The sequence below is a fragment of the Plectropomus leopardus genome, chromosome 17 (genome assembly GCF_026936395.1).
Source record: "Plectropomus leopardus strain MGB_pleo_1.0 chromosome 17, ASM2693639v1, whole genome shotgun sequence".
Taxonomy (NCBI): domain Eukaryota; kingdom Metazoa; phylum Chordata; class Actinopteri; order Perciformes; family Serranidae; genus Plectropomus; species Plectropomus leopardus.
The window spans coordinates 16,484,758-16,512,677 of NC_142192.1; the positions used below are offsets into that span (position 1 = coordinate 16,484,758).

The 27,920-nt window shown below is 38.9% G+C and overlaps 1 protein-coding gene across 1 annotated transcript; it reads left to right on the forward strand.

Moving 5' to 3' along the window:
* The first annotated feature begins 379 nt into the window (after positions 1 to 379).
* Positions 380 to 27,486, forward strand: LOC121957535 (oxysterol-binding protein-related protein 3-like). Its single transcript, XM_042506156.2, has 22 exons — positions 380 to 527; positions 9,092 to 9,283; positions 10,391 to 10,507; positions 11,410 to 11,463; positions 11,551 to 11,664; positions 11,854 to 12,006; positions 12,121 to 12,211; positions 12,350 to 12,453; positions 13,418 to 13,507; positions 13,627 to 13,786; positions 13,928 to 14,052; positions 14,139 to 14,270; positions 14,747 to 14,840; positions 16,404 to 16,639; positions 17,710 to 17,847; positions 19,805 to 19,868; positions 20,249 to 20,327; positions 20,514 to 20,658; positions 21,452 to 21,596; positions 21,712 to 21,838; positions 25,193 to 25,315; positions 26,672 to 27,486. Exons 2-22 carry the CDS (start codon positions 9,221 to 9,223, stop codon positions 26,766 to 26,768), a joined length of 2,451 nt encoding a protein of 816 aa, XP_042362090.1. The 5' UTR covers positions 380 to 527; positions 9,092 to 9,220; the 3' UTR covers positions 26,769 to 27,486.
* The last annotated feature ends 434 nt before the right edge of the window (positions 27,487 to 27,920 follow it).

The following is a 27,920-nucleotide window of genomic DNA, read 5'->3' on the forward strand; positions in this document are numbered from 1 at the left end:
TTATGTATGGAGTAGTTTGCTAAAATCATTACCAAATTAATGATTAAAAAAAACTACTTTTAATGGGTAATTGAGAAAGCAAAACACCACATTTTCCCAAAATAATGTCTGTAAAGATATGGCTCATAATGAATTTTCAGATGTCCTTCCAGAATTTCTGGGTGTGAGAGCAATGCAAAAAAAAATGTGAAACAATTTCATAACGTTACGTATTAACGTGGCTTTACGTCACTTCAACAGCTGGAGCTTACCTGACACCTTGGTTATGTTTATCGGTCTTTGACATTGTTGTCGACGTCATTCTATGGTCCTACATTCAAAAAGGTGTCCACCCGACCCTGGGTCCCGCCCTTCGGGTTTGTCCTCGATTGTGATTGGCTCAGCGGGGTGTCATTTACTCCTGCCTACTACGCAGACCCCTCCTCCTCCACATAGCTCCGGCATTGTAACGAGGAGCAGTAAAACCAGGTACTGTGAGCCATGTCTGTACTTCTTGGATAGGATGCTGTAGCTTTCACCACAGAACCGTAAGTATTTTCTGTCATTATTACTCATTACGCGTGTAAAATTGTGTTTGTGTTTTTGCTGTTTTTGCCTGGCTTCCGGTTGAACTGAGCGGCAGAGTTGACAGTGTCGTGGCTCCAGCTGAGCGTGTCTCGCGCAAGTGAATTATCGCTTTCGATAGAATTATTAATGGACTTCCTCGTGACATTTGGTGCCGAGTTGGTGTGTGAAAGCCTCCGCGTGCCGGGTTTGATGTGATGTTTGGGTTGTATCGAGGCTGTATGGGCGCAGGGTTCACGACCACATGGGATATATTGGACATTTTGTCTGCGCTGACAAGTTTGAATTGCTGTGTTGGCTGTTGGCAACAGGAACTGAGCAGGGCTGTGAATTTAAACGGGACACCTGTGGTGTCTCCCCGTGGAGTTTGTCCCCATTAGTGACTATTTCATTTAACCAATCCGCGTTGGTGGCTGTGCTGACATCATCCTAAGGCAGAAGCAAACACATATTCTTGCATTTCTATATTGTGAAGCCTACATATTGAATATTGAGATTATGGTGAAAATGCTACTTTCATATTTTATTTGATGGGAGACACTCACTCAAAGTTGCTGTCTGTTTTACATGTAGTCTACAGAGGACAGTATGTTTTTCAGGAGGCAACATTTCGTATTAGCTAAGTTGATTAATCACTGAACAAAAACTTTCTTGGGGATAATTCTGATATAAAATAGTTTAACCCTTACAAACCTGGCTCAACATCAGTTTACTTGTGCTGTTTTCAGATACATTTCATAAGCTATTTTACCCTTTTTTTATAGGCCTACACATGGGGAAAAGGGTAATGACCAACTTGGCAAGGAATTTCCCAAAAATTGCAAAAGAAATTAGTAAAAGGTGACAATAAAGAATATTTGCTCATTTTCTTAGGCTTCAAATGTATTGGATTATATATGTTTAGGTAATGGACTGGTAATTGGACAAACCAAGACATTTGAAATTGTCATCTTGGACATTTTCCACTATTTTCCAAATGAAAACATTGTTTCATTGTAGGGCTGGGTAGTACCCTTTATTTATACCATGATATAGACTAGTTGTCTTGTTAGATTTTAGATATGGAAATTTCTGATGTGTTGTCTTTTCCTGTTTTTACGGCTGCATTACAGTAAAGTGATGCAATTTTCTGAACTTACCGGATTGTTCTAGCTGTTCCATTCTTTACCCAATTAGTCATTTTATCCATGTGACATGACTGATGATTAGGCTTCTTACGAAACATCTCATTGTGTTTTCTTAGGCTTTAATGATATTAAATATCTGACTATTGGTCGGTCAAAACAAGGCATTTGAATAATTCAACTTCAATCTTATTTATAGAATTAAAGTAATTGTTGATTGCTTCCCTTTGTACTATTAATTAGTGAAATGATGAGCCCCTTGGTGCTTTTACTTCAGGCTTTTGTGGTGCTTGAGTGGCTTTGTTTTCATTAAACTGTAAATCGATACTTGGCCTAGCACCCCTTAATCCAGACAGCATCACTGTATGCATGAATGGTGCTGGCATCACTATCTCCGTGCCATTCACAGACTGCCCGTGGGCACACATCAACAGACATACCCAAGCTAGAGTAAACACAACTGTAGCCCTGAAAGTTGTTATTAACATATCTAAACTGGTAACATTACAAAGCTGTAATGGCCTCAGATAATGACTACATTTCTACTTTGCAGAAAATATTGGAAGAGAATACAACATATATTAAATTTGAATTCCTATTAAATTAAATAATTCTCTAAATAAATTTTAAGCAAATAACCAAACATTTGTGGATTTAACATTTTGTGAAGAGAAGTTGATGCTTTTCTCTATCACAAATGATAAAAAAACTGAATTTGCATTTTCAGACTGTTTGTTGGACAAAATATAGCACTGAAGGTCAACCTGGGCTCTGTGAAATTACACAAGGAATGTTTTTGTATTTCCTGGTGTTTATTGACAAAATGATTAATCAAATCATTGAGAAAATAAAGGAGAGATTAATTGATTGTGAAAATAATCTTTAGTTGCAGCACAATCATCAACAATTGAAGAGAAAATTGTGGAGGAAGTAAAAGTTGTGATCCAAATAGTCACTATTATGACTCTTACTCACATTAGGCTCAGTTCTGTAGTAAACTAAAGTTTGAAAATTTATATTTTCCAATTTTTCTTGGGGACCCCAGAAGTCCTGGAGCCTCTTAAGGACCTCTGGGGTTCCCTGCACCCCAGGTTGAGAACCACTGCTGTATACGAACTTCTGACAGTTACTTTTTGTCTAGTTCAGTAGTCAGATTTAGAGCTGAAATGATTAATTGAGTACTTGATAAGTCCAAAAAAATATGCAACTATTTTGATAACTTATCATAGACACTTTTTAAACAACAATGCCAAAACTGATTTTGTTCCAGCTTGGGAATAAGCATCGTCTTTGTGATGTTGTATCTCATTTTATACTGATTATATTTTAGTTTTGGATTGTTGGTTAGAAAAAAAACAACTTTTGACAAAGTCAGAGGGAGCTCTGGAAATTTCTAATGTGTCTCACAATAAGTGATAAATCAATGAATTGAGAAAATAATTACCAAATTAATTGGTGGAAATGTTAAATTATTAGTTGCAACCCAGAGTAGAAGTACCAAGAGGCTTCCCTGCAACTAGAGCTGCAATGATTTGTCAAAGATCGACTAATCTACTATTTTGGTAGTCGATTAATTGTGTCAGTGATGTTTCAAGCAAAAGCATGAAACATTTGCCGGTTCCAGCTTCTTAAATGAGAGAATGTGCTGCTTTTCTTTGTCATTTATGATTGTAAATGAAAGGGTCTTTGGATTTTGGACTGTTGGTTGGACAAAATAAGTGATTTTGAAGATGTTATTTTGAGCTTTGGAACTTGTGATGCATATTTCAGATTTTTTTAGACAGATTATAGACTTAACAAGTAATCTAGAAAATAACTGGCATATTTATATGTGGTCCAACAATCTGGGTTCAGACCGATGTTTTGGATGGGTCCAAAGCCCTTGATCAAGACACTGAGACTGAATCTCTACTGAGTTTAAGGAAAGCTACAGGCTGATCCCAACGCTCGTCATGATCTCAAGCCAACGCAGGAGGAATGAATGAAGTCACCTGATTACAGTTCAGCCGAAATGTTCATTCTTGTTGCAACATCTCGGGGTGTAAACATCCAGCATGGCTGATGTGACTCACTCAGTTATCTCTATGTCACTCTCCCCTTTACAAACACCCACTTAAAAGCTGGTAAATACAGAACATTGAATAACATACCAAGTGGCCACTCTGAGAATAACCTGCCTGTGTTGCTTATGGTTGTAAAAGGTTACAGGATGTTGTGTCCTACTTCCAGCCACGCCGACTGGTCGACACCAACACACATGTGAAATCATGTTTCTGCTGGTAACTATAAATAGCCCCATGTTTTATGCTCTCAGATTTTCCATAAAGAACAAACAAACTGGATTTCTTCTTGCCTTTGCCTTTTTTGTATCCATAGCAACCTGTGATTGAGCAGTAATACAAAGTGTCCCTTGTCTCAGCAGGAAGGAGACGGAGAGACATCTTTTGTGATGCAGCTTTTCAAAAATACATCGGTCAAGAATCTATGGGCACACTGCCTCTCAAGCTGGCTCTCTTTCTGTCTCTCTGAGTGCACAGGAAAATAATTGACTTCTGAATGGCATACTGGGGCTGCTTTTTACCTCTTTCATCATATCATGTTTTTTCTCTGCCAGCATACAGGAAATGCTGGCACTGTATTACTTTCAGATAAAAAAATACTGTTAAAAGATCAAGTCACAGGTCAAATAAGCTAAGTGCTACTGCCACCAACATATGCTGCCACACATCAGTTTCTCTACTTTGTAAAATTTGGGTGTTGACGTATGAAGTAGCCAGATAATATTGCCAGATGTGCGTCTATTTTAAGCCGGCTCTCGGTTTGATAATCAGCGGCTCATGCACAGCTTTATCCCAGTAATTCTGTGAAGAGGCTTTACCGGAAGATTCTGACGCTTTATTGGAGGCAGATTGGCCATCTGTGAGGACCTTTTTGCAGGACCAGTCAGCCAGTAATGGAGAGGATACACAACTATGTGGACTGTCGGGCTGATGGCAGTCCTGCTGTTGCAAGAATGCTTATAGGCAGAAAGCAGATGGATTGGCTGTTAAGACAATGTCTTGGTGTTTGTCATGCAAGGACTGGAAACTCCAGCATGATGATTCCTCAGACTTCAGTCGTCTTGACATCCTGTCATGGAAACTGGCAAACAACAGATGAGACTTCGTGAACGCCACAGGGCTTTTGATGACTTCACAATATGTGTTGCCTGTAACTGTGGTGTGCTTAACAACTTGTTGGATTAATCTTGTCTGAGATTTGGTTGAATGATGCATTTAAAATCAGCATTTCTGAAGTGCCTTTCTGCTTGTGCACAAAGTTTGTCATATGGAAGCTTTGAGGAGGCACCGGTGGTTTGTGCGCTGACCATTTTAGGAGGCTGACCACTTGGTTGGTAGCTGGGAATCTGCCAAATAGAGGAAAAGGTTCCACTCTTCTGTACATTTGTATCTTTGCTTTTGTCTTCTGGCATTAAGCAGGTTTGTGCTCAGAAACTGGTTTTAAGTCCCATCATAAAGAGTGACGTTTAGGTACTTTTTCCTTTAGTGGAATGAAAGAGAAAATATGCTAGAGGGAAAAAAACAAAACAAAGAGCATACCCAAGGTAGATTAAGTTACTGTGCGTACACAAGTTTATACGGGTTTATAGTTGGAGCATACAGCACTCGTACACAATTTCAACCTCATAATGTCCCATGCAGACCCACTGTTATCACACTTTCATACATCCGGACAAAACAAATGAATTTCCTGTGTGCATGTAGTCTTTCTCTTCCTCCCTCCCATCAGCTGATCTCATGAATGCTGACACATGTTAAAGAAAGTAAATAAACCCGTCACTTCCATCACCTTTAAACCTTTTATTCCCTCATTCAGGCCTTGTGAGTCTGTGGCATTGGCCCTTGCTGTCAGAATGACCCCTTTCCATCTTAACAGATCATTTACAAGGTGTTGTGCTATTAATGATTGACTCCTTTTACGTAAAGCTAAAGGCAAAACCCCAGCGCTTCTAGTCTTACAGTGCAGGAGGCTTGGCGGTGTACAATACTACAGTAATCACTCAGCCGAGGTAAGTGGGGCAGTCAGTTGGATGTTTGGGGACTGACATGTCCCAGCTTCATTTACAGATTTTACAGTTCATCTCTGGCAGATAGCATTCTGCACTAATACACAGCTTTTTGCACAAGTGAAAGTTAGGAAGTGTCGTGACCTCAAACTAGGCTAAATCTTTGCAGAGATTGAGGTTTTGTTTAAAGGAAGTGTTTCATTGTATACTTTTCTGCTATGTTGTGTGAAAGGGAAAAGGCTGAAGAATGGAAGGCAGGGCCGAGTGTGTTATGTAAAGTTCTGTTTAAAGGAATAGTTTTTCTTTTTTTTTTTTAGGTGGGGTTATATGAGATACTAATACAAATTCAGTCTTTTACGTACTGTAGATGGTGATCTGCAAGCCGCTAGTTTGGAGAAGCAGCTAGGAGTACTGCCATGTAAATATAGCAGTGTACTGCTGTGGATGGGGGCAGCAGCAAAACATAATTAAGTCTCCTTAGAAAAGAAGTATATCAGTCTCCAACAAGGGTGTTCAAACTTTTTTGAACAGGGGCCAGATTAGATAATGTGAAAAAAAACCTTCCACCATACGGGTACCCTTGTTGACTGTACGCTCCTTTGCCATGGCCATGTCTTCTACCTTGCTGGAAATATCTGGTGTTAGGTAACTGTTAGTTTGCTTGTCTACCATCTGTTATAAAAAACGTATTGGTGACGCCCACATAGCTCCTACTTGATGCTTGTTTAAAAACTGTGTGATTGTCCTGCCATCGTGAGGGGAATGAAAATATTTGAAAAGTGATCTTCCTTAATTAACCAATATTGTGTTCATCTTAAAATGTATTTTGAAAGGCAAGCCAAAGGCCATTTTAAATCGGTTTGACAGGCCACAATTGGCCCCCTGGCCAGACTTTGGACATGTCTGGTCTGTGCTATGTGTCTGCCTCTGTGTTGATCAGTTGATTTATTTGCGTCATTTTGTGACTTCAGTGAATCTGAACTTACCCTTTAAAACATAAAAGTCACACAATAATGCAAACAAACTAACTGACCAAAGCAGCTGCAGACCAGCGGCTCTTGTGTTCTTACAGGTGAAATTACTGTTTTGTAAATGAAGTCTGGCATTGAAAATAGCATGGATAATGGCTTTAAGTCATCAAAAGCTGTTGGACAGCAAGGTAAAGTGGCAAAATATTCTAAATAGGTGACAGTGTACAATTAAACTGCCCCTGTCCATGCACTGCATTGCTTAGCTTCCGTGACATTACTCCTGTCTGTTTCTCCAAACTGCTGAATGCCATTCTCTGTAGCTTATACACTGACTGTGGAAAAGTACCTCACAAAACTCCCCTTCATAAAATCCCAACTACCCCTTTTAATGCCGCTTGCCCTTACTAATTTACTCACTGCTTAATGTGTTTGTTCTCCAGATTGTGTTCTTCAAATTCAGTCAGAGCTGCAAATTTACCATCCAGACCCTAAGCTCCCACAGCTACATGCCAAATATGTTATGTTTTATGGTTGGATGCACCTTTTGTTGTTTCATCTAGACAACACACAGACGTGTAGATATGCAGAAGTTATGTGCAATGAATTCCTGGTCTTGACTTACAGCCAGCTTCCGATGCAACTTCAGATGCCAGACATGTCACAACCTGAAAAGTGCAAACACAATGATTTGATGAGCTAATTTGAGCTCCCAAACTTAATCATTTGAAGCCTACTCAGACACGCTAGCTGTCCTTTTTGTCTGTGCACCAGAGCCGTGAAGTAAGTGGACCGTCCATGTGTTTCAGGCCTCTTTTAGCCCAGTGTTGACTGTAGCTAGCTGTGTGTTATGGTGTGTCAGGGGTATCAAAGCACAGAGCACATTCTTTCCTGTTGATGACTCACGTCCTGGGCATGGTACTGGCTCTAAGCGAGGCCTTGGGGAACCACAGAATACACACACATAGTCTAACCACCAAACAGTTTGCAGAGCATGTACTTAGTTTGCAGCGCGCTTAAAATCCTAGTGTTTTACACAAATTTGCATGCTAGCACAGATAAAGGACACAGGCATTCCCTCACTGTGTTAATCCACCAGACTGGGATGTGCCCCACTCACATTTACAGTACATGTCTCTGTAAACATGCCCGGGGTTATTCTTTGACAGTATCAACAAAGGGAGTGGCATTAAAGCACACATAGAGGTATAACATACACAGCGAGGTTGGGGCATGTCATTTGTGGCGAAGAGAGGAATGAATGTTACATCACAGTGAGAATACAGTGTTCTTGGCGGTGCTCACCCCATACGGCCACAAACATGTGCTGTGCATATCTGTAGCTATGTAGAGAGACAGAACTTAAAACTCAATAAAGGTGTAAAGCAAAACAAACTTTTTTCTTACTTTATATTGTGGTTGTTTTGAAATACTACTTTTGGTTTACAGAACTTTACAAAGTTATGACAGCAAATTGTTGAACATATACATTAGACAAAGCTTGACATAGACCGTCTGTGTCCTCACAAGCCTCCTGGCTTGAGCTTCAGATGCACAAAATATGATCAACACTTGAAATAAACATTCAAAATTCACTTTGAAATTTAAAATGCTGATACAGTTGGAGGAGGCTGGAGAGGCAGAGGAAGTTAGAAATGCTGAAACCAGCTAATGGTGAAGCAGCAAGGGTCCAGTTCTCAATTTTGCAGCGTGCACATAAAGTGAGCTTTTAATGTTTATGAGCTGCTTGTTGTTAGCAATAGGTTTTGGACATACTTTGCGTGGGCATTTAAGTTGCGTCTGGCACATTGAAGTAGAAATAGCTTCTGGAGTCATAACTTTCAATTTTTTTTTTATTTTTCAATGTTTGTATGATGCTCTACACATTCTAATGGGAGTTTTTGTCTGTTTTCCTGATGTTCACATGCTTGTTCACAAATGGGCCTCTGATCATTAAACTTGTTTGGCACCACCACGGTTGTAGACACTGATTTCCAACATTTATTTGACTTTGTGTGAACTTATCTCAAAAGTATCACAGTCCAAACAAAGCCAGACATCAATGCGAACACATCTGCATTCATATGGTGCAAGTTGAACCCTGAACTATGTGTGCGTGAGAGCTCACGATAAAGAACTATTAGTCTTTCATATGTTTTTTTCTGGATATTTGTGTCTAGCTTCCTTAAAACAAAGATACTTTTGACTTTGGGGATTTCTTGTCCTTAATTGTGCTGCGCACACCTAGTCAGACACAAAGTGAGTAAGTAATTCCTCTCTATTTTTATCGGTCTGCATTCTGCTACGTTCTCTTTAAAATAACCTTTGTGCTGCTCTGACATCAGTTCATTTCTAACCTCTCTCTGCAGTGCTGACTGTTGTGGCGTGGCCTTCAAAGGTCAGAGTGATGCTCCTTGCGGCTCTGCTGTGATCTCTGTTGCTGCAGTTTCCACAGAAACGAAACAACGGTGGGCAGAAAGCAGTCAAGTCGCAAAAAGATGACGTCGCCGTCGCCCACTCACAGTGACAGCAGCGGCTCCTCTAAGCACGAAAGTAACCAGGTTTGTGTGCGTGTGTGTCTGTGTGTGTGTGTGGTACTTTAATGTACAGTATGTGAGTTTTTGCTGTGTGAGCAAAAAGTGCCAGCAGCCACTTTAGCCGTTAGTTTTTCTTCAGGTGATATCAGCTGGTCTTGCAGATGTGCTCAAGTTAAATGAATCAGGCTAAATATTTTTACTGTGCGTGTGTATGCTTGTCTGCATATTTGTTGTCTGGATGCAACTGTTGAAATTGATACATTTGTTAAGGGGTTCTCTTCGACCAATCATTAAAGGGAAAGTTTGGATTTTTTTTGGAAGGGGGTTGTACGAGGTACTTATCCATAGTCAGTTTACTAGCGATGGTAAATGTCTGTCGGCACACCCCCAGTTCGAAAAGGCAGGCAGGAGTGAAGATATAAAAGCAATGTTCTGCTGCAGATGGGGGGCAGCAGCAAAACATGTTTAATCTATCCAATAAAATAAAAATATATAATTTATATCAGTATCAGTTTCAGTATCATCTGACATACTGCGAGTATATACAGCGCTTTACCTTTCCGTCAGACAGCTGATTCCAGGGAGCCGTGACTGTTCCCAGGTGGTAATCACTGTCTGATGTTAAGTTAAAGTGGTTAAAATATTATAAGTATAGTGTACACTTAAACTGATATTGATATTTTTTTGGGGGGGGGACTGAAAAATGTTTAGTTGCTGACTCCAACCACAGCAATACACTGCTTATCATCTGTGTCAGACCTCGTTCTGCTTCTCTAAACTGTTGACGTGACATCTACTGTAGGGTATACACTAACTACGGATAGATACCTCATATAACACCACTTCAAAAGATCCAAGCAATCTCTTAAAACTATTCCTAAAAAACACAAACACAAAAGAATGCATTAAGTGCAACAATTCTTATTTTACAATGGCTGGTATTGAAGTCACAACAGTATTCCATTGAAATGGTACTAGTGATGATGATGATGATGATGATGATGATGATGATGATGATGATGATGATGATAGGTGTATTGTTTTGACATGTTTAGACTTTGTTATGCCTCTGTTATTTTAAGGGAGATGTCTGTCTAACTCATACAGTATTGCTCCTGTGTCTCCCTTCAGGACAGCTGGGAGATTGTGGAGGGGCTCAGGGGGGTTCCTGCCAGCATGCAGGAGCCTGACAGACAGGAGGGCTTCCTGCTCAAGAGGAGGAAGTGGCCCATGAAGGGGTGGCATAAGGTGAGCACCTCAGCAGCCCAAGACAGCATTGCAACACATTTTATTATAGAACACTGCTGCCTTTTATCAAACCACAGAGCTATTTTCAATCTGAACTCTGCTTTTGATACAAAGGGTGTCAGCAGTTTGCTCATATTTTGAGGCTATAAAGGCTCTGTGGTGCTTTTAAACTCTGGACCAAAGCAGACTTTTTAACTATTTAATATTCTTTACTGTAATCATCACATGCCATTTGGACAAAGAAATATGGCGATTTTAGAGCAAGACTGTACATGGGTGTTAGTTGTGATAGTTTCCTGATCATACCAAGATTTAGCGAGCAATGATTTCAGTCCTCCCTAAATGTCTACCTAGAGTTCTGACCTTCTGTCTTTTAATACCTCAAGCTATTTCCGCATTTCCTCCTCTTCACCATTATAGTCCTCTGTATTTCCTTCTTTCCATTCTTTTTATTCCAAGCCGATAATACTGTAACCCTGACTCATCTTCCTCCCCCTCTTCTCTGTGCTCATGCATACCTGGAAAGTTTTGCCTTGCAACATGATTGAATAGACAGTATTTTAACCAGTAAGGAAGTCTCAAGTACTGGAAAAATGCTTTATCAGTGTTTTCTTTTTTACTGTAAACCTTAAGTGAGCAAAGTGTGCTTGTAAGCTGTTGCTATGTCATCATCCATACTGCTGATAACTCATTTCATCACTGCGGTTATGAAATTTGAATGGAAGGTTAAAGGGAAAAGTGGTGTTATTGGTGCTTGATGGTACATTGTCTGCATACCTTTTTTTATTGGTGTTTTTAACTATTACATAAGCAAAAAGTGCAATAAACCTGTGATTCAAAGAACTAAAAACTGTGTAATTCTTGTGATAAATATTGACTCAGTTTGATTTTTTCCCACCTAGAGATACTTTGTATTGGAAAAGGGCATCCTGAAGTATGCAAAGCGTGGAGCAGATGTAGGTATTTCCTCAAGAGCGCCATCTGTCTTCCATTCTCGATTTCAATTCATACAGACATGCACTAACAAAGTGTTATGTTCACAGCTGAAGAAGGGAAAGCTTCATGGCTGCATTGATGTTGGCCTCTCTGTCATGTCAATCAAGAAGAAAGCCATGTGCATCGACCTGGACACAGAGGACAACATCTATCACTTAAAGGTAACTCCTGACACTCGCATTAACAACCTTAACTTTTGTGGCATTCAACGGCTCAGTGACATCTCTCAGAGTACATGCAAATGCATCAACACCCACACACTGTCTTTCTCATTCACTCTTTCTGTTTCATACAAAGACACTCGCAGCAGCTGTCTGTTATTGCTCCTAATTTGACTTTGTGACACCCAGGTGAAGTCTCCAGAGCTGTTTGAGGAGTGGGTGTCAAAGCTTCGTCATCACCGCGTGTTTCGGCAGAATGAGATTGCCATGTATCCCCACGAGAGGCACCTCTTCAACCCCCACGCCTCGTCCTCCCCCTCCCTCAATGACTCCCTTAGAAAAGTAAGTTTGTTTGCTTGTAGAAGTCGTTGTTCCCTAAGATCACAGAGTAGAAATGTAGTCAAGTGAGGCTGCATATGACTCACGCTCTTTTATCTCTCTCTGCCACTAAATCAGAGGGGTACTCTTCCTAAGCAGTCATCAGTCCACCAGGCCAAGGTCAGCTCTTGGCTCCATTCTTCAGAGGACATGGACAAGTGCTGCAAAGGTTGTTTTTTTTTCTATTTCTCTCTGCTCACAAATTGTCTCTTCAATAGTCCCTCAATACTGTATCTTGCTGCAGTGAATCTTTCATGTTGTGTTTTGTCTCTCATCAATAATCTCTCATAATTTTTCTTTCTCGTAGACTTGGAGGAATGTGAATCATACCTGCTTGAACTCAACCTGCTGCTGAAGAGCATGGAGGTCCTCCACCGCACATACTCAGCCCCAGCCATCAGTGCACTACAAGTAAGCACAGGAACACAGATTAAGTCAGCCGTGGTGCAACATTTAGAGGTGTTTTTATTAAACTTTATTCACCACAAAATCCAAAATACATATTTTTCCTTTTACCTGTAGTGTAATTTATCAAACCAGATTGTTTTGATGTGAGTTATTCAGTGTTGGAGGTATGAGCCATGGAGATGTCTTCCTCCTCTTAAATATAATTAACCAAGATGGCACTTGGCTTGTGGTGCTCAAAGCACCAAAAAAATACATTTGAAAAACTCAACTGCAATGTCTTTTTCCAGAGATCACGACCCGCTTCATTATGATAATCCATAGACCTTGTTGTTAGCAGTTTCATGTAGAAACTATTTTCGATCTACACCTGCCAGCTGTATCACCACGCAGGAGGAAGCGTGCATCTACTCATGGACAAGAAGCTCATGCTGGTGACAGTGTGAGGTGTAAACACTAGTGGCATCCTTATCAGCTGAGCTGTAACATTAGCTAGCTCAGTGTTGCTAGGCGGTTGACAGGTGTAGTTCCATCTGTTGATTATCTTCAGTAACTGGGTCATGATTTCTGGAAATAAACTTCTGCTGAGTTTTTCAATTTTTTTTTTTTTTATAACACCACAAGCTGAGTGCCATCAAGATTTGTATATGATAGAAGACAGACATCACTACAGCCGATATCTCCAACACTTGCCAACTCTAAACAAAACCATTTAGATTGATAAATAGCACGACAGTTAAGAGGAGAAAATTGTATTTTTTTAATGGGGTTGAACTGTCCTTTTAAAGTTACTTGCGATAATATCCACTGAAAATGCAATGACAGACTTTGTGGGTGTAACAGGAAAGTAGCTGATGATGAAGAACTAATGTAAGACCAATGAAGACATTAGTTTTTTTCAGTAATCACATCAAAACTTGGAAAAAAAATCTCTTCTCTTGTAATGTCTCTGTTGCTTTTGGTACCATAGGCGTCTAATTATGACATCCCCAAAAAAGAGAAGAGGCCAAGAAGATGGCGATCCAAAAACAATGGCAAAGAAGCGAAAGCCACACTTCAGGTAATGTGCAGCTTTTCTGTTTGGTAATTATTTAAAATTAATTAACAATCATTCAACGGTAAGAGTAAATGGAAAATAATGGATTACAGCTCATCACCTTAACCTGTTTTGTCCACCAGGTCCCAAGTTGCATCTCCTCCCAATCCCCTCGTCTCCACGCCTCCAACCCCAATCTGTCCACCACTGAGTCAAACACTCAGGAGGTCTGCCCTGAATCCCCAGACTCGCCCACAGACGCGTCCCGTCTGCAGGAGGACTTCTGCATGCTGGCTAACAACAGTGAGTCCCTCCTGGAGCTGTCTGCAAATCTGCTCAGAGGACGCATATAATTTGGATAGAGAAAGATACGTTTTTGTCAGTGTTTGCATCCATATGCCAGCATAGTTTCCATGACAATTCTGTACTTTTGCTTCTCTCCAGTCCACGTCACACTGAAGTCAGCCTTTAGTTCCCTAGTAGCAGAAAGAGACAGACTGAGGCACACCATCGACATGCAGGCACCACAGCCAGTGCAGGTCATGGGCTTGAAGACTGCATATGCCTCAGTGAGTGTCTCTGTGACTCAAAAATCATTGTTTTGTGTGACCACCTTAGGGCCAGTTTAACTCATGTGACATCTTATTATCATCAGGAAAGTCCAGGGGGCTCCCACACATTGGTCCACCAGGTGTCCAATGAGAGCAGAGCATCTATCCCAGAGTCCATATCAGAGTTCTTTGATGCTCAGGAGTATCTCCTCTCCTCCTCCTCCTCTGAGAATGAGGTGAGACACTATCTACTACTTTATCCTCTTCCTCTGTGTTTAAAATTACATGCATCGGTATGTTAATCAACTAATTGTTTTGTCCAAAAAAAATGTCAGAATTTGGAAAAAAATATTGGGTTTTGTCAGACTAACAGTCCTTAACTCAAAGGTATTTAATTTAACAAATCAAAGCAGCAAAAGTTAACATTTTGGAAGCTGGAACTAGTAAATCTCTTGCATCTTAGCTTCATAAATGACATTTTAAATTAATTATCAAGATTGCTGATTATAATCGATTTATTTACTTTTTTTTTTTTTTAGCATTACGGCAATCAAACAAATCAAGTTTTGGTCTAATAAAGGGTTAATTATGCAGGAAAATTGATTGATGTCCAATAACTCCTAAAACCCAAACCTAAACAAGACTTTTGGGTTTATGTGTTTTTGTCCTTTTGTCGTTAACTGACCTTTCAGCATTGATTTTCCATCTCCAGGTATCTGACGATGACTCGTACATCAGTGATGTCAGTGACAGCGTCTCCATGGATACCTACAGCAACGAGGGAGGCAGTGAGAGACACAACTCTGGTACGTGATATAGTAACAACATGTGCGTCTGTGTGTGAGGACATATTAACTCCCTCAGCAGAGAAGTACAAAGAGACCTTATTCTGTCAAGAAGAAGCAGTTCTTGTCTGTCTCAGTGCACTTCAGTGTGACTGTAACTAAGCCTCTGAGTGCTTTTGTTTATTTCTTCAGTTGAATGTCAGCATCAAATAAATTATAAATATCTGGAAACATAGAAATTACTCACTTGCTAAGAGAATGTGTTGAACATTGCGAACGCCGACTTCCAGACGTGTTTACAAACTCAGCGCGATGTTTCATCAGACCGTATGTGACAAAGCATCTGTGTGCAGGCATCATTAATTCACTGCTGCAGATGGTGTTAGTTTCATATTTTCACTACATAAAGCTTTGCCTCCAGCTAACACAAAACAGGCAAAACTGTGATTTAATTACATTGTTCAGCTCCAAATGGAGACGTTGTTGCTCATCTGGTTAGATACAGAGAGATATGGAGAGTATGATTTGAGCTTATGCACAGAAAGGGGTAAATGAAACTGTTAACATATTAGTTGTTTAAAGGGTAGCTTTGGTATTTTTCAATATTCCCATGTTTTTGTGTCTAATCAACTTGAGCTATAATTTCTGAAATTGGTCCAGTGACAAGGGAGAGTGCTGCTGCCATGAAAAAGGCTGCAATGAAACCACTCGGGGCAATACCACATCATCAATGTACATCCACTAAAAGAGCTTAGCAGACTGTTGTTTAACAGTAAGACCCTTTTTCGATTACCATGAAAAAAAACCTAAATTCACTATGGCCAAACCCATCAGACTCCTATTAAATAAATGGTAATTTTATCACCATAAAACACAACTTGTTCAGTGTCAACAGAAACAATAAAACACACAACAACCATCTTAGTTTGTCTTTAAGCCCTTAATTGGTTTTATTCTAATTGAAGTCTGGTGAGTTTGGCGATGGTGATTTCAGGCTGTTTCCGGTTAAACAAAAAAGAACCTTATTAAACAAAAGTTTTCTTATCTGTTGGGATCCTTATCATAATGTCACTGAGAAGAATAATTTTAGCCTGTCAGTGGCAAAATCAAGTACTTGGCTTTTGTCTTTGTTTATTTACTTTTCTTTTTGGGTTTCTGAAACTAAATGATTAGTATTTTGTATTAAAGCTGAAAGTAAGCCAGTATTTTACTACATTTTTTGTTGTGTGTAAGTAGTTCAACAATTTTAATTTTCAAAAATATCTAAAAAAACCCCAACCATTCAGTCAAACTGTTTCACATTATCTTCTAGAATTTCTTTATTTGCCTCTCAAACAGCATTTAGACATGATCAGACACAATAATGATCATCTGAAACAGGTCTGCTACAGCTTGCAGGGGGTTTAAAAATGTCAAATTTCAATTCGACTTTGAATATCAGAGTTTTGCAACACTGGTTTTAAACAATCTGCACACTGAAGTAACCACCTTACTCCTATTTTAGCTCTCACACGTGCAGTCCCCTGTCACTTTGTTTTAATTTCCCCGTCTCACCAGTCTTCTCTCCACATTTCTGCCCTTCAGTTAGCAGCGTACTGACCCTGGCTCGTCGGCGCTCCACGCTGCCCTCTCCGAGCCCCACCAGTAGCGTGAGCCTGTGGAACATCCTGAGGAACAACATCGGTAAGGACCTGTCCAAGGTGGCCATGCCAGTACAACTTAATGAGCCAATCAACACCCTGCAGAGGCTGTGTGAGGAGCTGGAGTACAGCGAGCTGCTGGACACTGCCAACCAGACCCAAGACCCTTACCAGCGCATGGTGAGAGGAAAACACACACACACACACACACACACACATACATACACACGCGCACACACACACACACACACACACACACACACACATACACACACCTGCAAGAGCAAGATTAGAGCCATGTATGTCAGTCTTATGTGCACATGTTCAAAACAGTCACTGGCTTCTGCACTTACTGTATAATTTTAAAAAAAATGACATACATAATCTAAAAAGATTAGATTTATTAATGTTTCTGATGTGCATGTGTTAACTAAAGCACACAAATGGAGATGAGCAAATAAAAAAGATAAAAAAGAAAAGTAGCTATAGCAACTTATTGATAAGATGCATTTCAAGCTCAGTGCTCCTCCTTGAACAGATTTTCAAAAGCTACTCCTATGTTTTGCCCTTTGTGCGCCACTGTCAGAGCCTTTTTAATATTTAATTTTTGCAAGCAAGAAGCTTGCAGTTGTCTTTTCTTCTTTCCTAGAAGAGTTTTTGATGAGAGAGAGTATTTGATGCACACTTAGGCAAGGCAGCTTTATTTGTATAGCACGTTTCATACAACAGGGCAATTCAAAGTGCTTTATAGAGCAATAAAATACAAAAAATGATAAAGGATACAGATTTATAATGAAAGAGTAAAGAGACAAGATATAAAAGGTGAAATTAATTTTCTAAATAATTTAAAATCATTAGAAATAACAAAAGTGCAGGCAAGAGGAGCAAAGATAAAAGACTGTTTAAAATTATTTAAAAATCAAGTTTAGTGTAGTCTAAGTTCGCAGTCATAACTGGTTTGGAGGAGGCAGTGTAAAACAAGGCTGTATACTCGAATAGACACAGAGAAGGTACAAAGACACAAAAATATCACATTGTATCTCAAGACTCGTATCTCGACATACTCATTTACATGTGCTTCAAATTGTCATGAATATACACAGTTTATACGTCCACACAAAAGACAGCGTCGTCATCCACGTATACATGAAAACACAGTCATGTTCACAACCTCATGCAGACAAACATGCCAATACTTAAAATACACAAAAATAACAAATGCAGTTAATTCCCTCTGATTTTCTGTGCAGGTGTATGTGGCTACATTTGCAATATCTGCGTATGCATCCACCTACCATCGAGCAGGAAGTAAACCCTTTAACCCTGTCCTTGGAGAGACGTACGAGTGTGACAGACCTGATAAAAGCTTCAGGTTTATAGCAGAACAGGTAGAGGTCAAGCAGTTTACAACACACTCGTGATTCACTGAATGGTATTCACTCCCTTCAAAGGTGCTTCTCATTTCACTTCACAAGGCCTTTTTAAAATACAATGAAAACCACTGAATGATCTCATCTGTCAGGTTCACATTGCTCACTATAAGCAGTTGATTAATATAGCTGATTTTGTTTTTTGTCATTTCTCAAGTCATCTCTTTGGCATTTTTGTATTTATTACATAGTATACAATAATGTGTACACAGTATAAAATAATGAAACGGAAAGCTATTTAATGAATCTTACTGGACTGTTTCAAAATACAGTACAGCTGTTTCATTACGTGACCGGGGATTATCAATCCACATAACAGGCGGCTTCAAACACAGGTGCTTTCCTCATGCGCATTTTTTTTCTGTCTCCATCACTAGCAGCCATAAGCTTTAAAGAGATTACATTTTCTTTGAGAGAAAATTACTTTATTTTTTCCATTATGACTTCACTGTGCACTCAGCACCAGCCGGAAGTAGGCAGCTGGAAGCAGACAGGTTTCCATGAGACAAGGCATCATGGGTGTAAAGTAATAAATACATAGAATAAATGTAGTTTTAAAGTGTTTTCCAATATGTTGTCAAGTATGAAAAGACCCAAAACAGTGTAAGCAGATTACTTTATTACTGTAAATGAGTTATTTAAAGACAATTTGTACAGAAATGATTCTCTCCCATTCTTTTTGATCCATAAAAGCTGTTTCAACTTAACACTATTTTGAATGTAATTTATAAAATAATTGAAATCATGTTTGAAACAGGTTTTCTTACAAATTCAAGGTTTTGCACACTGTTTAATTATGTCACTGGTTCCAAACTTGGTTGTCGCCAAAGCTTCATTTGGGGTTGCAAGGCCTTTAAAGGTGTAAGATAAATTTTGGGAAAAAGAAAAAGAAAAGTAGGTCTATGTCCCAGCATTTCACTTATTTTTGTGAAGACAACTTTATGAATTTGTTGTTTTATGTAAGTTTAGATTATTATTTAAGGTATAAACTTTAGAATAAAGTTTATAAAGGGTTAGGTGAAGACGTGAAGACATGCTATACAGGTTCTGCACTTTCTGCTAAACAGCTTTATCCTGCAGTAAAAAAAAAAACAAAAAACAAACAAGGACTTAATACAAGATGGGCCAAGTGACAGGGAAAACAAAACACTGAATTTGACAAAAAATAAGCTTATTAAGTGTGTATGATTGTTGAAATTTGAGAAATGGATAATATAACCGGAATTATATAAAACCAGGAAAAACCATCTCTGATAAAATATTCACAGGAAATAATTTTCTCAAAATTACTTTAAATCACTCATTTTTTGCAAACTTCATGCAGTTATTGCGTGGAGTATTTTGATTAATTGCAAAGTTTATCATCTGTTTTGTGCTCTTATTGTTATGCATTGAATATTATATGAAATATCCATAAAATATGTCACTTTGTTAGGGGTCATCAGTTTACTCAGTGTTTTTAAAAACTAAAATGGGTCCTACAAGGAAAATGTTTGGGAACCACTGATTTATTTATAAGTTACATGTGCTACATTTACTATTTTTAAGCATGAATATCTAAATGTCACACCGTGGTTTGGTTGTTTCATGTCAGTATCCATGAAGGTCTTGTGCACTGCAAGAATAGCGCCCTCTTCTTGATATATGCTTTAACACAAACACCAGTCTAGCTGCAACTGATGTCAAGCGTGAAGTTGTGCACTGACCTGTCATTCACCTGTCTGGTGGCTGTGCTTGTTTACAGTAATTATACTTAACTCTCAAAATAAATTTAGTAATGGTTTATGGCTGGCAGAAAGATTCACCTTTTGTTTTCTGATTCATGATACAACTTCCTGAGCTACAGTGTCTACTGTGTAAAGCTTTTGATAACATGCCTTTATCTCATCTTGTATGTCTTTACTTTTTTTCCCAGGTGAGTCATCACCCACCTGTGTCAGCATGTCACTGCGATTCAAAGAACTTCACCTTTTGGCAAGGTGAGCAGGAGAGAGCATGTTTGAATAAACAGCTCCTTTCTGTCTGGGCTTATATGTAGATTGCATCACCTTGTGTTGCCTTGTTGATCGCGCTGTAGCTTTCCACTGCATGATAAAGTGCTTGATATTGATACTTTAAAAAATTACTTTGCAGATTACACTAATGTGACTTCATTTATAAACTCTAAATTCAACAAAGAAGCTGCAGATGTCTTGTTTGCATTCCCTTTGTGCACATGAATGAGGAAGCTGATTAATAAAAAGATGCAGCTGTTTACTGAACAGAGCAGATGAAGCCTTGAAGATTTCAATGAAGATAATGTAGCAATTTTCATTGTCACTAGCACTCACCTGTCATTTTGCTCTGCGTTTCTTTTTAGATGTCCGATGGAAAAATAAATTCTGGGGCAAATCTATGGAAATTGTTCCCATGGGAACCACTCATGTCACACTACCTGCGTAAGTCCTTACACACTTATTGTGTGTGGGCATGCAATTGCTTGTGCACAAGTGTTTACACTCTTGCATGTTTAGGAGTGTCCACGTCATTGTGCACAGTATAGGCATTAAGTGTAATTACTTGATATAAAACAACACGCATGTTAATGCAGTGTGTGTGTGTGTGTCTGTGTGTGATTTCTCCAGGTTTGAGGACCACTACGAATGGAACAAAGTGACTTCATGCATCCATAACATCCTGAGCGGCCAGCGATGGATCGAACACTATGGAGAGATGTCCATCAAAAACATCAACAGCAATGCCTGCCAGTGCAAAGTCACATTTGTAAAGGTTTGACAACAGATATTTTATTAAATCACTGTCTTTGTTGACCATGTCTGTGCTACAGTGATGAGTGACAGAGACTGATCTTTATTCTATAAATGTGTTTTTCATGGCTTAAAAATGCAAGGATTCTTTAGCCCCTGTTGGATTTGACTTGCTCTTCAGCAGATTTCTTGTATAGTCCCATTGTTGAGACAAATTGTACCTAATTGTACATGCCAAACTCTTACTGTGGGTTCCCCCCCATTAGCATTGTTTGTCACATTCACATGAGCTGCCAGCAGACTCATGTAATCATTACGTGTGTTGCTTTTAGCAAACTTCATCATCCTCTCAACAGAAACTTTGAAATATTTCCTTCACAGTAAAAGAAATGATCACTACAGTCTCCTGAGGTGCTGCCGACTCAAACAGAATGCCTCACTGTTACTGCTATAAAGGACAAACAGCACCATCTTCTGGACAATCCATTTGGTGGTGAATCCAATCCACTTAAACAAAACTGCTGTACCTGACTCAGAATTATGTCAGTTGACACAGATTTAGCTGTTATACATGAACTTTAAACTAGTCATTCCCGCAGCTGTAAATTCACTCTGCAGCAAAAGTTGATGACCGAAACATTACCAGAAGTACACTGAACACTGGCTGACAAAAAAATTCAAGACTCCCTCAAGAATCTCTATTGACTAAGGCGTCTCTGACTGATGATTTTAATCTTATATTTATGTTCTCTCTGATTTCGTATAATATTTGTCCTCCATCATACACATACAAACAATCTCCCTCTATTTTGTAGGCAAGGTCATGGAGCTCCATAGTGAACGAGATAGAGGGTGTGGTGACAGACTCAAATGGAAAAGTTGTACACTCCATCTTTGGAAAATGGCACGAGTCCATTTTTCAAGGAGACCCACCTTCTGCCACGTGTATCTGGAGAGCAAGTGAGTGATTGGTTGCTGAGAATGTCCGTTTCAGTGTTTGAATGCAAGGGCACTTCAAGCAAACAACAAGCCTGAGCTTTTTGTGGCGTGACAGCTGCTATTTGTGTGTTTATAGACCCCATGCCAGTGGACCAAGACCAGTACTATGGCTTCACCCAGTTGGCGGTGGAGTTAAATGAGCTGGACTCCACCCTGAGACCTCTGCTGCCCCCCACAGACACACGCTTCAGGCCGGACCAGAGGTTGGCACTCATCCGTCTGTAATGTTGATTTCTGTTAGTCAGGACACAGACATCATCATTACCCATTTAAGAAACTTCTTACTTTATAACTTTTATCACACTTTAAGCATACATTCTACTCTTCTACTCTAATGGTCTAAAGATGACCATGTAGCCTAACTGGATTTAAATCAGACCATCTGGCCCAAAACATTTTTTAACAGACATAATTTTGTGGACCCAGTAAGGGTGAGCCTGTGTGGTGTGAAGCAGTAAATGTCCTAAATATGAACGTAACCATGACAACAGACTATAGGAGCTTAAATCCAGGGGAATGGAGGCGTGAGAATAATTGCCCTCTTATGTTCACAGATTTTATTTCAGTAATATTATTATTCTTATTAATATATTAAGTTCTAGTATGCGTTAAAGGGTTTCCAGGCCTGGGAGAATCATGGAATTAGTCAGATCCTTTCAAGTTTTGGAAAAGTCATGGAATTTGTATTGAAATTAATTGTTACAGTTATCTTCCATGGCTAACCGTCCATGTAATGAAACATAACAGAAAATTTGTTTTCTATTGGCTAGCTTCTGACGTAATGTAGCTCTGATTTTTGTCGATTTGTGATGTTTTGTTTACCATCATATACGTTAATCTCATCCCCACGTCCCATCTCTCCCTCCATGTATGCCCACTAGCTGGAATTTGGTTTGCATAGTTTGAATCTGATATGTTTGAATAAGAGAAAAAAAGATGGGATGGTAGTTTAACATATGAATGCCATTTTCTATACCTATACCTATACTATGCCCCACTAATTCTAAATTGTTGGCATTTTTGAAGATTTTGAAAGAGCAAAGTTGGTTTTGTACATTGTGAATGGTCATTGAATTTTTTTTATGGCTCCTTGAAAAGTTATAAAAAGCTTTTTAAAATTTGTCAGTGTAAGTGTGTGGGAACCCTGGTTATAGGTTGGATGAATAACAGTCACATAAAGGTTATTATACTGCAACATGCCCAAATTAGTTAGTTTTAGGGCTGGGCCAAATACCTCAATATTGGTATTGCTGTGATATTGTAAATTGGACTATTGGTGCTTTTGCAAAAATATTAACACTATGATATTTTTGATAAATAATCATCAGTAATGTGTACAAAATGAGTATGTGGGTATAAATAAATAATAGAACAGCTATAACTGTCTGGTAAGTTCAGAAAATAACATGGCTTAACTGCAATGTCTCTGTCAGTCTTTAAACAGGAAAAAACAACACCTACAATATTACGATATTACGATATCCAAAATGATGATATCTAGCTTCATATCATGATATAATATCCCTGAACCCTGAAATTCCTGGAAAAGGTTAAAAAATTAGAAAAACTGGTTTCCAGGCCTGGAAACAGTTTAGAATTAACAGAATGTTTTGGAAAAGTTTGGAAGATGTTCATTAAGATCCCAAAACATGTCTCACATTGAAGCAAGATATGTGCCTTTTATTTTTTATTTAAAATCCAGTGCTGCACTGCGTGATTGTTGAAACAACACGAGCATTACATGATACACTTAGACCAGACCTGCATTACGTCATTGCCCCAGCCAGGCCCCCTTTGTTGGCAGTAGAAACTCGCTGTCAGGCAGAAGAGAAACAGGAAACTTGGTAGCAGGCATGTCTAATAAACAAGTAAAGTTTGCAGTTTGCTTATCTGTGAATGCCTGGAAAGTTTACATTTATGTGTATGTCTGTATCTCTATATAGGTCCACCTATTTAAACTACTTAAAGTCAGGGAGATGGGGTAAAATATAATGGAAAGCTATAGGAAACCTGTGTTTTGAAAATCCTTTGATAGAAATGTGTAGGAACCCTAATACCCTAGCAGGTATATTACTCAATTTAAACAACAAAGATGTAAAAATAAGAAAAGCAAAATCATTGTAACATTACTAGAAATGTTTTCACAATTTAAATGCAAAGTATCTTTTTCAGAGAAGACATTTTGGCATGGTGTCACAGTAGGAAAACCACAGGTTTAAATAATAAATTTAACGATGGCTGTTTTCCATGTCGTAGCTTCAGTTTCAGGGTCACTGTTTCGTGCATGCTGTCTCACTGTCACACTGTCATGGCTTACTGGGACATGAGAGTAGAACAACTTTTCTAGGAGATCAATAACCTTTTTTAGGAACAATGGAACTTTAAACCTGCATTTTAAACAAAATTTTGTTGCTGTGGCATTCATTAAATCCAACACAAGCATTAAAGTTATGCAGCAGTAAATACAAATGACAGCAGGGTGGTTTTGTGTTCTTTTCACATTTGTGAAAACTGAATTTTAAACACCACTGCTGTTTTTTTTAAACCACCACAGGTCTAATTTGCCTTTCTTCACGGTTCCTCAGATGCAGTGGAAGCACAAACAGCTCAAAAGGGACCTTTAGTTTCTAGTGTACTAGCAGTGTGCCATCAGATTCCTGATTGCCAGCAACCAGAGTGGTCATTTTGTCTTACTGGAAACAGCAACGGTTCACTGAGGGTCACTCAAGAAGTAATTAACAGGAAGACTGAGTATCTATGTTTGCACAGGAACAAAAAGTCAGCTGCAACTACCACAGCTATTTCAACCCAGAGTGAGGGAAAGCCAGGATTTTTATGTTTTTGTGGAGAAACAGTGAGAGTAGGGTCCTCACCCCCACAAGGGGGCGCCAAAACTTCATGGCAGATTGTGAGGCCTCTTGATTTTAAGGGGTCTGAGACAACTTTTTAAAAAAACAATTATCCAGTTGACCTATATCTCAGCATTTCACAAATTTCTGTAAAGAAAACTGAGTATATCTGCTATTTTACAAGATATGATAACTATTCAAGACATAAAAAAGATAAGGGCACAGTAAAAACCTGCACACAAAATGTATTCACAGAGCCTTTACTCTCTGCTTACCAGCCTTATCCTGCAGTTTAAAAAAACACGGAGCTAACAGAACAATGGCCAAGCGTCAGGGAGAGGAAAACACTAAATTTGTCAAAAAAGAGGCCTATTATGTATGATTGTTAATAATAATTTTTAAAAAACCCAACCATATTACAGATTGAGAATGGTATGGAAAGTTTAGTGAGTGATTTGCTCAAAATTAATCCAAATAGCTCATTTAACGTGCTGCAGTTATCGCGTTCACTATTTGAGTTAATTGAGCAGTTTATCAGTTGTTCTGTACTGTTATAGTAATAAATATATTGATTTGCCAGCATTCATCAGTTTACGCAATAACAGAAAAGGGGCCCCTTAAGAAAAAAAAGTTGGGAAGCACAGCTCCAGATGGACCAAATTTCTACGTTTTCCTATCTGACTCACTCTCTTCGTGCTCTTTTCCCAGGCTGTTGGAGGAGGGGAACATAGAAGGAGCCGAGGAGCAGAAACAGAGGATAGAGCAGCTTCAGAGGGAGAGGAGGAAAGTGCTGCAGGACAACAACATGACACACCAGCCACGCTTTTTCAAGTATGCTGCTGACTTCTTGTCTGTGTCTATGTGTGCGCAGTCAGACACAGGGTTTGCATATGTTTTCCCGTAATGGTGTGTTGCATATGATCAGAGATCACCTCGATGGCAAGCATTATGTCTCATGTGATATAATGTCTGTGACCGTCACAGTCTGCAGACTTGTTATTTTTTTACAAAACGGGGACTTTACCCTGCAAAAGACCATTTGCATTTCAGTTACTCAGTCCATGTTATGTAGTTATGTTTGTGAAGAAAACTGTTCTTCTCACATGCCTCCAAGGTGAACAAAGAATCCATAAACGGAGAGAGTAATTGAGTAATTGAAGTAAAAGGGTTTGCATTCAGCAACAGCAAAACTCTGTCAAAGCATCTTTTCACAAACTCATTTATCCAGTCGTATGCTCAGTTCTTTCAAAACACATGCATTTTCTCTAAAACTCTAATATTAAAAACACATGCGTGAAAGGTCTTGGCCACAGAAGAGTAGGGCGCAGGCGCTGTTCATGCAAAAGGGTTTTAAATATTAGGGTTAAAGTAAAATGCATGAATTACTGCGCATGCAAGTGAATAAATGAGCCTTTGATAATTCTGCATGAGTAATGTCAGAGTTTGTCATCGGATGTTTTGATAAAACTTTTTGTTAAATGTTGACACCCATGACCTCATAATTTATCATTATGTTCGCCTCTTGTGAATTATTTGTTCATTGTGGAGACAAACAAGAAAAATAAAACAAAACAAATTCAGCGTAACATGGAATGAGAAACTGATATACAAATGATTCCTTTAAGATAACTATTGGGTTAATCATGACAAAAAAAGTAATTGTCCATTCAATGAGAGCAGTTTCTTAGGTAAAATGGGACTCATTACTCCTCAGATGCTCAATTTCTTATTAACCCTTTGAAACCCAGATGGACATCATTCTTCTTGCGCTGCCTCTTGTTTTGAGTGTCTGTGTGTTGTTTTTTTTGACCGTTGTTTTCTTCCCATGTTTTTGAAAGAAATCAAGCCAGTTGCCCCAGGTCTCAGAGGGTTAACTTTCATTAATTTCCAGAAAATTCAAAATGCAGTCCCCCCTTACATTCCTAGATTTTTCATATCAGGTATTTTGGGCATAATGAGAGATGTTTGTCACAAAGTCAAAACTTTTCTGCTCTCCTCCAGACTAGCCCACAGAATGTTCTGAGCATTATCAAGACAAAAACTTCATTTTATTATACTGTTTTTGCATGATTCAAAGTGTTGAAGTGATGTTATTTGCTGAATATTTGAAAGGTATCATTTCTTTTAAATATGATAATCTTTCGAGATGTTTCAAACATGATCATGTCATTTTTGTTGTGTTGGCAGGAAGTCTAACAACGACACGTGGGTGAGCAACAACACATACTGGGAGCTGCGTAGAGACCCTGGTTTCAGCAAAATGGACTTTCCTGTGTTATGGTGACCTCTTGATTTGACCAAACCTTTTTACTACAACTTATCATAAAGAGGGAAGTATAAAACTGAAATGAGACTAGCTTCCAAGTATCCTGACCTGGTTAACATATATTGCTCCATGTCAGGATAACCCATATGGACTTCCTGCTTCCTCTTCCAGGACTGAGCAGAGCCTGTAGAACTTCTGTTGGTTTTGTTTCTGTTGTTTATTACATTTCTCCTTGAGGGTACATTTTCTCCTCTTATTATCATAACTGCAATTTACACAGTGTCAGTGTAGACTAAAGATTAATATCATCTTGTTTTGTTGCATCTCAGCATTCACCAAAGTGCCTTTTCTTGCAGTGCCTCACTCAGTGGACTGCTGTAGCAGTTATGCAAAAACACTCTTATTCAGACTTTAAAACCTTTTATGGATGATGTCAGTATGATATGTGGACTTCAAAGGGATCAGGAGTGGAAGTGAACTTGTTTGAAATATGAAAACCTGTTAAAGTAAACTTCCATTCAGTCAGCATCATGATGCAAGGGTTTTTTCATGACTTAAACCAGAAACTTATCAGAGGTTCTAATTATAAAAGCGAGGCGTCATTCTGGTTTCAGTATGCTGCCTTGTTGTGAGTTATGAGTGTCATAGGACTGTAGATCATGTTTATCCATGAGGTAAACGGCAATAATATTCCATGTTAAAAGAGGATAATAAACTGTATAATGGTTGAAAGAAATATGGTGTGTCACACTTTGTTTTTGAATGTGTTAGGGATAAGACAACGTTCAGCCAACATTTAGTTTACTTGTTCCACACACTTCCACAGGTAAGTAATTTTTTCCCCCAAGTAATAATCAGAGGTCGACAGATTATCGGCCTGGATGATTATCAGAGACGATAGAGGAAAATTGTATGCCCTCTTTTAAACGTGGTGATGGGAAGGTCATATAGTAATCCAGCCAAGAAGTAACAAATGTATGGACTAGTTTATCTGTACCTTCTTGAGACTGAAGGTGTCTTATTTTTATCAAGGTTAAATAGGTGAAAAAGGCAGTTCTTGAAGTTTGTTTTATGTTGAAGGACAATCGTGATCAACAATAATTACCCTGGTGGACTCAGGGGTGGCGGATGGGATGGGCAGGGTTGGTGACGGCCCCCTTGGTGCCCCAA

Coding starts and splice junctions, on each gene's coding strand:
- LOC121957535 (XM_042506156.2), top strand. CDS start 9,221: ATGACGTCGCCGTCGCCCACTCACAGTGACAGCAGCGGCTCCTCTAAG. Junction 12,007..12,120: donor TCAATGACTCCCTTAGAAAA/GTAAGTTTGTTT, acceptor CCACTAAATCAG/AGGGGTACTCTTCCTAAGCA. Junction 21,597..21,711: donor CACGTGTATCTGGAGAGCAA/GTGAGTGATTGG, acceptor GTGTGTTTATAG/ACCCCATGCCAGTGGACCAA.